At 37.1% G+C, this 12,832-nt stretch overlaps 1 protein-coding gene across 6 annotated transcripts in view; it reads right to left on the bottom strand.

Annotated features, from left to right (window-relative positions):
- Positions 1-12,832, bottom strand: part of slc4a5b (solute carrier family 4 member 5b) — a 30,334-nt gene extending 17,502 nt beyond the window's left edge. For 2 of the 6 annotated variants that reach the window (XM_049468492.1, XM_049468493.1), the window contains exons 1-8: positions 11,969-12,829; positions 8,660-8,727; positions 6,210-6,416; positions 3,169-3,295; positions 2,724-2,884; positions 2,076-2,231; positions 1,257-1,352; positions 423-478 (exon numbers count right to left, since the gene is read on the bottom strand). In XM_049468492.1, the coding sequence (XP_049324449.1) occupies positions 423-478; positions 1,257-1,352; positions 2,076-2,231; positions 2,724-2,884; positions 3,169-3,295; positions 6,210-6,416; positions 8,660-8,726 (870 nt within the window). In that variant the 5' untranslated portion in view covers position 8,727; positions 11,969-12,829. Of the gene's footprint in view, positions 1-422; positions 479-1,256; positions 1,353-2,075; positions 2,232-2,723; positions 2,885-3,168; positions 3,296-6,209; positions 6,417-8,659; positions 8,728-11,968 lie in introns of all 6 variants that reach the window. The other 4 variants (XR_007427375.1, XM_049468491.1, XM_049468494.1 and 1 more) reach the window with 4 other exon arrangements.

Genomic DNA, 12,832 nt, shown 5'->3' with positions numbered 1-12,832 from the left:
AGTTATTATATAAGTTATTATAAAACTCCTCAGACCAGCTCATATACTTATACTTGTATTATACCGTGACTAATAAAGAACATTAATTATTTTTTTTTATTTAATTTGGAGTGTTTTGCTTTATTTGGACTTGCGTGTAAGCGTCATTATTTGTAATTTCACAATAAATTGATCAGTGCCAGCCTGTGATCATGTACCCCACAGGCGGTGGTATTTATATTGCTCACATCCATATCAGAATGGTATCTTATCGACTGAAGTTAATAAATATACTGTGTTTAATATATATTTGGCCATATTGTCCAGCTCTCAATTAATGCAGTCACACAGCAAACAAATGCAGCTCTCCAACTCCAACTCTCTCCTCCTAAACTAATATACAGCACAACACAATTCAGTAAAATCATATTAAAAACCCTCACCTGGTCACTGCTGGGAGTAACTGAGATGTCGTTCATACTCCGACACTGGGAGGGATCTGAAACACAGGAAAATATATGCAGGTAATAAAAACAATATACTCAAAAATCTTGTTATGCAACTGCTTTGCATAATTATTCCACTTTGAATTCAATCGATTAGTATGTAGTCTTCTTTCTGATTTAATTTGAATAAAATACAGATATAAGAAATACTTATAGAAAATTAGATGAAGAAAGGAAAAAAGAACAGTAGAGTATAGTACAGCAGTATTGCAACACAGAGTAGCTGCAGCAGCTCAGAAAATGATGCTTGTTCTTACAGCCTACAACACAGTAATTCAGGCAGTTCAGACAGTTAATCATCATAATACTGTATATGATCCTCAAGTTTACCTAATGTAGCCCATGGGGGAATGACACACAAAATACACACTGATGGTGAGTGTCTGTCAGAAACTAAGGGACACACCCACTATGCAAATAGATTGTTACAGAAGCCAATGGAAAAGAAGCTGTTAATGGCAACTCAAACTAAACTTAGTTATTATAAGTTGATTCAACTCAAAGATAATCTGTTTGAAGGTATATGTGCCCTGGATATGTTCATCTCATTTAAAATAGTTGAGTAATGTTTTGAAATATCTATTTATACATAAAAAAACAGACTTAATTTATTTTAATATACAATAATTATGGGTCTATAGTGAGATACTTTTTGCCAGGCTGCCATTGTATATAAGAAGGTGTTCTTAATGACTTGCCTGGTTAAATAAAGAATAAATAAATTATAATAAAATACTGAATATGAGGTTGGGGTCAGAGGCCTGGACTCACGAAGTTTTCCGAGGCTACCGCTATGGCGAGCTCGCAGGTCCTCGGTGGAGCGGTGCAGGCCGGACGCACAGCTCGGGCTGCGGCTCGGACTGCGGTCTGGTACCGACCCGGGACAGGAAGGAGGAGAGGAGAAAGAGAAAGAGAGAAAGAGAGGAAAAGGGCGAGAGAAGGAAGAGTGTAAAATGTAGGATAGATAAAAGAATCGGGACAGAGACAGAAAATATTGGTGAAATACCCTTCTAATGATTGCAGCATCCAGCTATTTTAAGTTGCAAACATTGTTGCTGAGACAGATGTGCAAATGCACACACATAGCTTGTCTAGTCCCTTCTCTAGTAGCTATAAACTAATGCCAGGCTTAGGCTATAAGAAGGGCATAAACCCCCAGTTCTGAGCTGTAGATTATTTTGCTGAATGCAATCAAATCCTCACAGCAATGTTTCTATTCCAGAATGCAGTATATGTAAGTCTTTTCTGGGCAGCACAGACTGTTAACTCCATCAAATGCAGGATAAACTCTTTTTAATATCCTTTAAATGAGCACATGTCCTAACACTCAATACTGTTGTCCATATAGTGTATGTATACTTTAACGCCTTTTAAATGTCTTTAAATATATTTATGATATATACTCATTTATAAATATGCAATTTGTCAAAAATAACTAATTATAATATTGCCGACCCCTAGATTAAATACTAAGGAGAATTAGAGAGTTATTAGTTATTGAAAACAGTGGTTTGATTTTGGGTTAAAAGATGAAAGAATGTGCAGCACAGATATTATTTAATGAACTGATCAGAAGTCAGTGGTCAGGACCTTTAGTAGAAGGGCCGGGCTTCCCGATGTCGGCCAGAGAGCGATGGATGGGTTTCTTGGTCTGGTGGCGATGTTTCCTCAGCAGAACAAAACTGATCTTCTCCTTCAGCTCCGGAGCTATCAGCCCGTCCTGCGCCTGCTTATCCACCACATCATCTGATAACAAAATATACATTTCAAACATAACAAAAATTGTAGATTAATACTAAGGCTTTCAGTTAACAGCTGTGCTGAACTCAGTTAAAGTAAAGTATTGAAGAGGTAGAGTTACAGGTATACAGTGAATAGTGAATATTTGAGTAATGTTCTAATCCAGGTTATGAGAAGCAACTACTACTCAACTAAATAAAATAAATAAATAAATAAAGGTCAGTCGCAAAAAAAAAACATTAAAAATGTTATGATGATGAAACCGGCACTCATCAGGACTCTGCCGAAGAGTGAAAGTTACTCTGTTGTACAGGATAAGAGGATAAGATGTACCAGCCTCAGAAAGCACAAGTTAATCAGAGTATTTAGGTTTGTTTAACACTGTTTTTAAGTTACTACATGATTCCTTATGTGTTCCTTCATAATCTGTTAGATCACTTCACTGTTCATTTACTATGTAGGAAATGTAGTTTTAACTAAATCTGCTGTGTAGTTTACCGACTATCTGGGGCAGAGAGTAGCCCTCCAGGTCCAGCAGGACGGTGCCGGTCTGTAAACAGGTCCTCAGCTCAAACAGACTGTGCAGAGACAGTGTGGAGACGTGGGGTTTACTCCACCTCTCTCCACCCTCCTCCACCTTCTCCTCAAACTTCACCCACCTGAGGAACAGCACACACAGTTACGCTTCACTCACCCAAATAAACAGTTTAAAGGAGAGAAATCTGTGTAGATTAACATCCAGCACTCGTTCAACTTTAAACTAAAGTATTTTATTACAGTTTTGTTTACTGAGCTTAGCTTTACTTAACCTAGTTAACACTGATTGGAGGGGCCCAGTGCGAATTTTTGCCTAGGGCCCAAAAAGACTTAGAAGAAGTAGAATTACGAGTGATGGTGTTTATTGTGAATATAATGAAGATAGTTATTAGTATAATAAAGTTACCTGGCCGATTCCTTCCACTCCAGCTCTCCGCCCTCATGCTGCAGTGTGTCCATCTCAGTGAAGAGGGTGGGGGTGGGGTCATCATCCTCCCCCAGGATGGAGCGCAGTCTCTCTGCAGCAGGAGACACTACACACACACACACACACACACACCAGGTGTAAATTAATTGAATAATTTTCTTACAAACTCAATTCCATTTTTTTCCTCTGTCTTTGCTTGGTGTTGTTCAGCATTTTAACATTTAAAAGGTGATAAATAAATTAAATCTTTTAAATCTTTTTTTCAATACAATTTTCAGACAAAAAATCTGAGCAACAAAAGTACAATAGATGTATTTTCTGCATTGTTATTTTGAGAATATGACCCAATACTGCCATTCTGAGACTGTTTTCACCCACAATTCTTCCAGACCTCTGCCATATAATAACACAGAATATAACACTTTTCTTCAGTTATAGAATAGAAAAACTTAAAGTCACTTCTAATAACAAGTTTCTCACTCCAGTCTGTGGCCTATACTTCTCACTACCTCATGAACTATTTGTAACAGTTAGTCCCAATTTTTTGGCTTGTTCTGTCTGCTGCTCTTGCGCAGATCTCCACATTAAGGGGGTAGGGCTTCCTCACTAACACACTGCTACACCCTCCTCCACTTTCTATATAAGCAGCAAGCTGATTGGTTCTTTTTGTTAAAGGGCTGGACTTTATCTGTAAATAGGTGCCATGATTAATGGCGGATAAATGCACTGCTGAATGCACACTGTTTACCGAATTTGCCGGAGTGGTAGCCGTGGTTAGAGCGTGTGCTGCCCCGGTGCTCTGAGTATAATCATAAGAATCTTATAAGATCTGTTCCCCCCGGTTCTCTGGCTCTCTGCCTCCACAGCGAGGGGATTATTAGCATGTGAGTGTTTTTGTGTAGTTGCTGAGCGCTGAGTAATCCCACTGATCCCACTGCACTACACTCACACAGCGCTGTGGTAAAAAGCTTCAGCAGGTTGAACTATGCTGTTGTTTTTAACCTTGTTTACAGTCAAAGCTGTGAAAAGTGTCTCCATTCATTACATTCATTACTCTGTAGGTAGAAGTATATTTTAGATACTAGAGTTTAATAAAATACTTCTGTATTTGTTGAAGTATGAAGCTTTTTACTCTTTAAGTAAAAGTGTTTAAAAAAAGGATTGATTTTAAAACTTACAAAAAAGTATAAAAGTAAAAATAATCCCCAAAACACATTTTTCTAAAAGCTATAATGACTATAATGTTAAAATATTAAAATATTAAAATGATAATATTGATATTATAATTAGGGATTTTGCACTAGGCTGTTCTCTAGTGTTTCAGCTGCATATACTCCCCATTGTAAATAAATGCATTTTAGTAGAATTGCTAAATGTAAGGAGTAGAAAGTTCAGATAATTGTGAGAAAATGTAAAATTAATTACTCCAGTACAGTAGAGATAACCTACATTTATACTTAAGTAAAATCATTAAAATAATAAGAATTTGTACCTTTTATTTCTTGACACCTCTGGTTACAGGTTAGTTTAGTTGAAGTCAGTATATAATTCTAGAACAAATCCAGTCAGATAAACTAGATTAAATGTTGATTTGGTGTGTACTGACTTGTGTAGCAGATATTTATATATTAATGTCTGTGTGTTGAGTTATTTTCAGAGGACAGTACATCTATACTGTTATACAATCTGTACACTGAGTACTGTAAATTATATTCAAGTTTCTAGAGTTTCCCAAGAAAACGTAATATATAAAAATATATGAGGGGTGTACTCTTCAGTAGTTTTGGGAGTTTTGGGGAATTTTTCTCAGGTTAAACTACTATTTTTTATAACTAAATTTATGATATATATTCAATATTCTGATAATAATCTCAGTATAATCCAGAAGGTATATTTCTAAAGGCCTGATCGTTAGCAGTGTGTTTACCTGCTAGAGAAGAACAGGAGCCCAGGCTGGAGGTGAGGGTCAGAACCGAGTCCTGAACATCCCGTCCCTGATCCATCCTGCAGATATCTCACCAACGATCCAGCAGATACTGATCACACTGCTTAATCTAAAACTCTTTCCCAGTTATTCCCAGTTTTATTCCTCCGGCGTTTCTGTTGGGAAATCCTCGTTGTTTCCAGGCGTCATCCTGGTCCTAATGTTCTGTAACTCTGGTTTCCACAGATCTGCTGTTAAACTAAAGCCTCAGTAAAGCTGAAGTTCAGAGCGGGGTAAAGAGCTGCATGCATGAAAGACCCAACAAGAGCTCCTCCACCAGCTCCTCCACCTCCACCTCCACTCAGCCCTCCTCTCACACACCGCCTTATGAACTTATAATGCGCTAACGTTAACACAACCAACAGTAGATTCATACAGAAACTTCATTTATTACTAAACCATAATTCACAAAGAACATACAGTCTCCAACAAAGTGAGTACACCCCTAGTTCTAGTTCTAGTACATTTTATGGGGAAAATTAGTAAAATAAACTTTAATATTAGAAATTAAACTTTATTATAATTTACAGTAGTCAGTGTACAGCTTGTATATCAGTATAGATTTACTGTCCTCTGAAAATAACTAAAAAAGTGTTTTTTTAACTCTCAACTTACTAAAAAAACTTAGTTTTAACACTCTAATTACTATAAAAAATATTATTTTTTACGTTTGACTGTTTTAATTTTCTACTGTTTTAACCTATATTTTCTAAAAAAAAAAAAAGCTTAGTTTTGACCTCTACTCACTAAAAAAAGCTGTTTTAACGCATTACTTACTAAAAAAGCCACAGTTTTGATGCTTTACTTCCTAAAAAAGCTCAGTTAACTAAAAACTAAAAAACTAAAAAATCTTAGCTTCATTGCTCTACTTCCTAAAACAATGAGGGGTAAAATCAGGGTCATAATGACAGTTTATGGGATGGGTAGAGTCAGACTGGATTTCTTGGGTCTGATCTAAACTAAACGACCTTGATATCACTGACCCTGCGTGAATTAATTTCTTCAATTTTAATGAATTAATTTGAAGTTAACTCACAGGTGGAGTTGATGTCTGAGAGCTGCTCGGTGGAGTCCTGCCCGGCGTCGTCGGGATCGGACTGCTCGTCGTGGGCGTGGTGCTCGTGGCGGTCGTAGTGTTTGTCGCGGCCGTGGTTGTGGTCGTGGCGTGATGTGTGCCTGTGGCGTCGCCGCTTCCGCCTGTAGCCCCTCGGCACGGGAACCCCGATATAAATGGACTGATTATCTGAAACAGGAAGAGAGGAAAGATAGAATCAGACTCCGGCAGCTGATGGAGAAACAGCATGACCTACTGTACTCTCTCTCTCTCTCTCTCTCTCTCAGACTCCGGCTGCTGATGGAGAAACAGTATGACCTACTGTACTCTCTCTCTCTCTCTCAGACTCCGGCTGCTGATGCAGAAACAGCATGACCTACTGTACTCTCTCTCTCTCTCTCTCTCTCTCTCAGACTCCGGCTGCTGATGCAGAAACAGCATGACCCAAGGATTTGAACTCATGAGACAGAGGTCACAGTGTTAGCATCTTACTCAGCTAAAACACTTAAAACATTTTGCACATATATATTTTTAAAGAGTCTTTGAAGACATTCCAGTATTTCATTGTTTTCACAAGAGAAATCTTGTGATGTTTGGTGCCCCCCCCCCCTCCATCAGGGTCAGAGGAACAGCTACGGTTTTGGCTGAAACTAATAAAGCTGGGATTAGCTGAGTTTACCACCCGCAGTGTGAGTGACTCTCTGAAGTAATAAGGAAAATAAGGAAAATATGTATAACTGAACACACAACAAAGCAAAAGAAGATGGATCATTTTAGGCCCGTAAATCATTCCAAAAAAGTTGGGACAGGGGTCAATTTATGGCTAATAAAGAGCCCACTTCTCTACTAGGGTCGGATGAATCTTGATAATCACTCATCACACAGTAAAAACACAGTGTTTTCTGCTCAGACTGATCATTACTCATAACGATAAAACGATAAAAACAGCTGCACATGAGATTTAAAAGGCCTTTAAATTTCTGGATGTTGTTTAAATGTAGAAAGTACTGATATTTAGTAGGACAATATTTATTCTGTTGTGTTTGGGCACTTTTGGAAACAAACTTTTGGAGTTGAATTTAAACTGTGTGAGTGAGCCATTTACCCATCTCCCATTGTGCTTCTGTCTCCAGCACTTTGTGTAATGCAGGACTGTTACAAATTAACGATTAATCGACAGTAGTCAACAAATTTAAATAATCGATATTGTCGATTATATCGACTAACGTTGCAGCCCCAATGACAACATCACAAAGTGCTAAATACTTCTGTTGCAGGCCTGAAGTGTAGATATGGATGTACATTTACACATTTATATATATATATATATTTTTAATATTATTATATTGACTACAGTCAAATAAATGTTAAAGCAAATAATAATAATTAGCATTTAAACTAATTTAATTAGCTTTTTTACTGTTGGTACGAACTTTTATCATCTTTTGTGGTTGTAGATTGATCTATTTGAGGGTAGTGCAGCGGTCAGACCATCAATCAATCAATCAATCAATCCTGTCCCAAATCAACCCCAAGCATCACACAGGCATCCAGCATCATGCGTTTAATTATATTTCATTGTAATAAAACAGGATAAGATATATACCCACGCTATTCATATATCCTCTAACCCGGAATCTGCCAGCCTGAATCTGATTTATTTCCACAGCTGAGGTGCCAGTTCTGCTCCTGAAGGCTGCGTAATGTGATTTAACACTGTAACACTGTAAAAAAATCTCAATTTTTGTTTTTTAACATTTACAATAAGCATTTTCAGCAACTGCAGCTCCAGATCAGTGTTTCCGTGTTTCTTTGGGTCTTTGGACGAATCAAATGATTTACATAATTAAACTAAAGCTAATTTTAATTTATGCAGATCAATATTTATCTACGTCACATTATTGATTTGCCGATTTCGCCTTCTAGCTACATCTCCCCTCATCACACAAAGCTGATCTGCTCACACTGGAACACAGTAAATACACCAGAGTTAAATCTGCACTAATAGAGTTTATTTTATTAGCACTAACAGTTCATTTATTTTATTATTCTTTATTTTATATTGTATTGTTTTTGTTTGTAAATACATTATTGATACGTGGCATCAAATCTGGGTATTTTTATTGAATCATAGGCTCTCAAAACTAACTAAGCCCCGCCCCCCCAATTAGCTTTACTAAAGTTATTGCTTCATTACTCCATATGGAGGCGCTATCTTCTTGACCTCATTCATGCTTATTTTGTCACTCTTTTTGTCAATCTTTCTTATGGACAGTAGAGACAGTTACTCCAATAATAGACTTCAGAAGAAACAATAACCGATCAGGCGTCCTAATGCTCCTTAAACTCAGCTAATGTCTCACTGTCCTACAAAACACTATCAGACAAACCCAGAGACTTACACAACTTTACACAATAAAACCATCACTTACCATCATCATCCTCGCAGTGTCGGCTGTGGCCGCTCCTCCTGCTGCTGCTGTGATGGTCATGATCCATTCTGCTGAAACAGACCCACATCCATTAGTACTGGATTAAACCCAGTTCTACACAAAACTGACCTGAACCTAGACCTGTATTAAACTGCATTAAAGTGGATTTAAATTATTTCTGGACTCAATTAAAGCTAGTCCTGGACTAAACTGAATTAAAACTAATACTAGATTAAACTATATTACATTTATGTTCAGATTAAACAGGAATAAGCCTAGTTCTAGATTAAATGGGTGAAATTTTGTTCTGTACAAAACTGGACTAAATCACGTTCTACACTAAATTAGATTAAACCTAGATTTGGACTAAATTGGATTAAAACTAGAATTGGATTTTACTCAACTATTTTAGCCCTGGACTAAACTGAATTAAACCTAGTTCTGGACGAAACTGGATTAACCCTAGTTCCAGATTAAACTGGATTAACCCTAGTTCCTGATTAAACTGGATTAAACCTAGTTCTGGAATAAACTGGATTAACCCTAGTTCTGGAGTAAACTGGATTAACCCTAGTTCCAGATTAAACTGGATTAACCATAGTTCCAGATTAAACTGGATTAATCCTAGTTCCAGATTATACTAGATTAACCCTAGTTCCAGATTAAACTGGATTAAACCTAGTTCCAGATTATACCAGATTAACCCTAGTTCCAGATTAAACTAGATTAAAACTAGTTTCGGAATAAATTATATTAAACCTTATTGCAGATTAACCTGGATTAATCCTAGTTTTGGATTGAACTTTGATGTCAGTGATGTTTTTTCACTCATCCTGCAGAATTTCCTGTATTAAAACACATGATGCATTGTGTTTAAATATCAGTGTGGTGCGTATTGTTCTGAGTGTGGATCACATGTAGTCGTGGTTTTGGTTTAGTGTGAGCGTGAGGTAAATGCCATGTGAACGTCTGATCAGGTCCTGCAGGACCGGCACGTGGTCCCGCCACCACAGTCCCAGCTGATCAATGGGTGAATATCAGTCTTAGGATGAGAATATAATTAATCCAGAGCTCCCACTGTCCCTCCCCTCGCCCAGTCACGTAACAGAGAGGGGTACTGCCAGATAGAGCTATCGACCCGTACGGTTCATTCACGTAACGCAGGATATCTATTTAACTATACACGATTTCACAATACATGATATTTATCGCAATATTCTGACATGCAGACAAAATGCAAACTGCAGTGGTGGAGTGTTAAAAACTGACTATAGAACAGTTTTCCGTTTAATTTTCCAGTTAATTTTAAATGAGCTTTAGTACAGACGACGCTGTTTCTGGATAATGTTGATATTTGTCTTCTTCTCTGTATGATTCAGTTTAATCTGCATTAGTGGATTACAGCACGGAGCTCATGCAGTAATTCCCAGTACTGAATCAGTACAGCCTGTTATTAATGCATTAATGCAGCACCACCTGAGGGCCTGAAGATCACCAGCATCCAGTACTGAAGGTCATCCTGCTCCTCGGATTCTCTCAAACGTCTAATGATATTATGAGCTAGTAGATGGTGGGATATTCAAAGTCTTGAGAGTACCATTTTTCTAAAATTTTTCACAATTTTAGAAGCAGTTTTTGACAGAATGGTGAAGCTCTGCCCACCTTTGCTTCTGAGAGGCTCCGCCTCTCTAAAATGCCCTTTTTTATCAATTCATGTAAATTAGAGTAAATCTCTCCTATTGCAGTTGTTTATATTAGTAAAACTTTACTTTTATTTTCCTGCATTTTTGTTGCCTTGTTCCAACTTTTTAAGATGTGTTGCTGCATTAAGCTCTGAATGAATATGTAAAAGTTTTTCATGAAATAGATAAAATATAATGTTGTGAAAAGAATATGGTTCTATATATGGTACTTATGCATTATACTCACATCATAGGATGTGATGTATTTATATCTTACACTGTTTTTTTTATCATTTTGTATGACATATTTAACAGATATAATGCTCAATATCATTAATTTTAGTACTTTTAGTACACTTTTTCATGTATATAGTGCACCGTTAATATCTTAATATTGCAGCATGTAGTATCAGTGACCTCTACTTTAATCTGGTGAAAAGTTAATTATTATAAAAATGCAATGTATAAAATGTTCCAGTATGTTCAGGCGCTGCTCTGGGACTGGGTCCGCGGTGTGTAATGTGAATTGTCAGATCGTTGTCCTTCATGCTGGATGGACAGCGGCTCTGTGTGCAGCAGATAATCAGGTCTGACAGAGTTATTGATCAGGCTGTGTGTGACTCAGAGCAGGGAAACACTGGAGAATCTGCCTCCTATCGTCCTGTCTGTCTGTCTGTATGTCTGTCTGTATGTCTGTCTGTATGTCTGTCTGTCTCAGTTCTATAGATTACATCGTAGATTAACGTAGGTGGTGATGATCTCCTGTTTTCCAACTGCGAATCAGACATGCATTAATCTACATAAAGCATAATAACACCTTAATTACACCATTCTGACCTAATGACCTCACATCCAATCAGTTATCAAAGCTTTCCCAGACACTTCACCCAATTAAAGGCCCTGTTAAACATTTAAACTGTATAAAAGATAATAATGTTTAGAAAATAGCCTTAAAAATGGTTGATAATGTTGATAATAGTCAGTGTTTTTTGAATAAAAAGCATGCTTTTATCTTAGCTTGAAAATGTTTGAGTTAATCACATACTGAAAATGGAATAAATTGTTATTTATTTATATGAATGAGTAAATCAGCATAAAGTTATCCAAAAGTATTGTGTAAGACTGGTGGAGGATCTGAGATTGGTGCCAAGATGCATGAAAAAACTGTGATTAAAAATTTCTAGTATTTATACAGCATATTTAGCGTGAACAGCCATTATAATAATGTTAACCATCACTGTCAACTAGAAATAAGTTTGCTGGTTGCACTGAAAAACAAAAAACATTTTTTTTAACTTCTAACAATAAAATAACAGAGAATAGACTAAACTTCTAAACTAGAGTAAAACATGGCCTGTGAAAAAATGATGTGATATCTGTAGACATTCTACAGTGTGAAATATATAGAACAATATTCTATAGAATTTGCTTTTAAAAGAAAGGAAATTAACATTTTTTACTAAATGTTAAATATACTGTGTAGTATATAATCTTTTAAACTATTTAAACATTTCATTATAACCCATATTTTTAAATATGATTTACAATAAAAACACTGTACAGTCTTTCATGAGTTCGAAATAACCTTAAAAACACTAAAGAAGTGTGAAAGTAAATAGTAATTTACCTTAAGGAAGAGTGCGGAGGAGCATGAACTCGGTGATGGTGGAGATCTGAGACTGGGCTGGAGCACAGCAGCACCAGAACCCAGAGACTGACCAGTGCGGTACTGTAAACCAGTTAACCACCAGTACCCCTCACCCCCGCCCTGCCCTCGCACCGGGGGAGCGCTCAGCCGCCCGGGGCCTGGGTACGAGTGACCGGGAGAGGATGGCTGGAAACGTGACGGACTGGGAGTTCATACTGGCCGTATCGAATGGCGGGGGCACACCACACTGTGGGTATTGATCGAGGGGGGTGCTGCATTTCCTTTGATGTCAGATAAATGATGCTCATCACCTCTGATTAAAGTAGCTCTGTAAAATAGAACATAATGGATAAATTTTATTAAAAAAAAGCATTTAGGAGCTCTTATCTGGGAAGCTGTTGACTTTAAGCTGGTTTCTGAGGCTGATAACCCTGATACAAACTCTTGCTCTTCTATCCTTTCCTAGAGCAGTCCTGATGAGTGCCAGTTCCATCATTATAACGTTTTTGATGGCTTTTGCGGCGAATGCTCTTGAGGATACTTTCTTGAAAAGTTCTTGAAAATGTTCCTCACTATTCCATTCCACCTTAAAAAATAAAGTAGTTATTTACAGGTGGTTGTAGCTTATTTCGAAATTTTGTTCTATCTTAAATACGGATGCAAGATTCATACAATCAGAGTAGTTCCACCTTAAATGTTGCAGTTATAATCCATCAGTGTAATTCCACCTTAACTATTGCAGTTATATTCATGCAATCAGTGTAGTTCCACCTTAAATATTCAAGGTGTGAATTTAAATTTGGAACTTCTGTCATTTCTGTTAGAGTTTAGCTCCACCTTAAA

The sequence above is a fragment of the Astyanax mexicanus genome, chromosome 20, assembly GCF_023375975.1.
Source record: "Astyanax mexicanus isolate ESR-SI-001 chromosome 20, AstMex3_surface, whole genome shotgun sequence".
NCBI classification, from domain to species: Eukaryota; Metazoa; Chordata; class Actinopteri; order Characiformes; family Acestrorhamphidae; genus Astyanax; species Astyanax mexicanus.
This window is presented reverse-complemented; position numbering and strand designations above follow the sequence as displayed.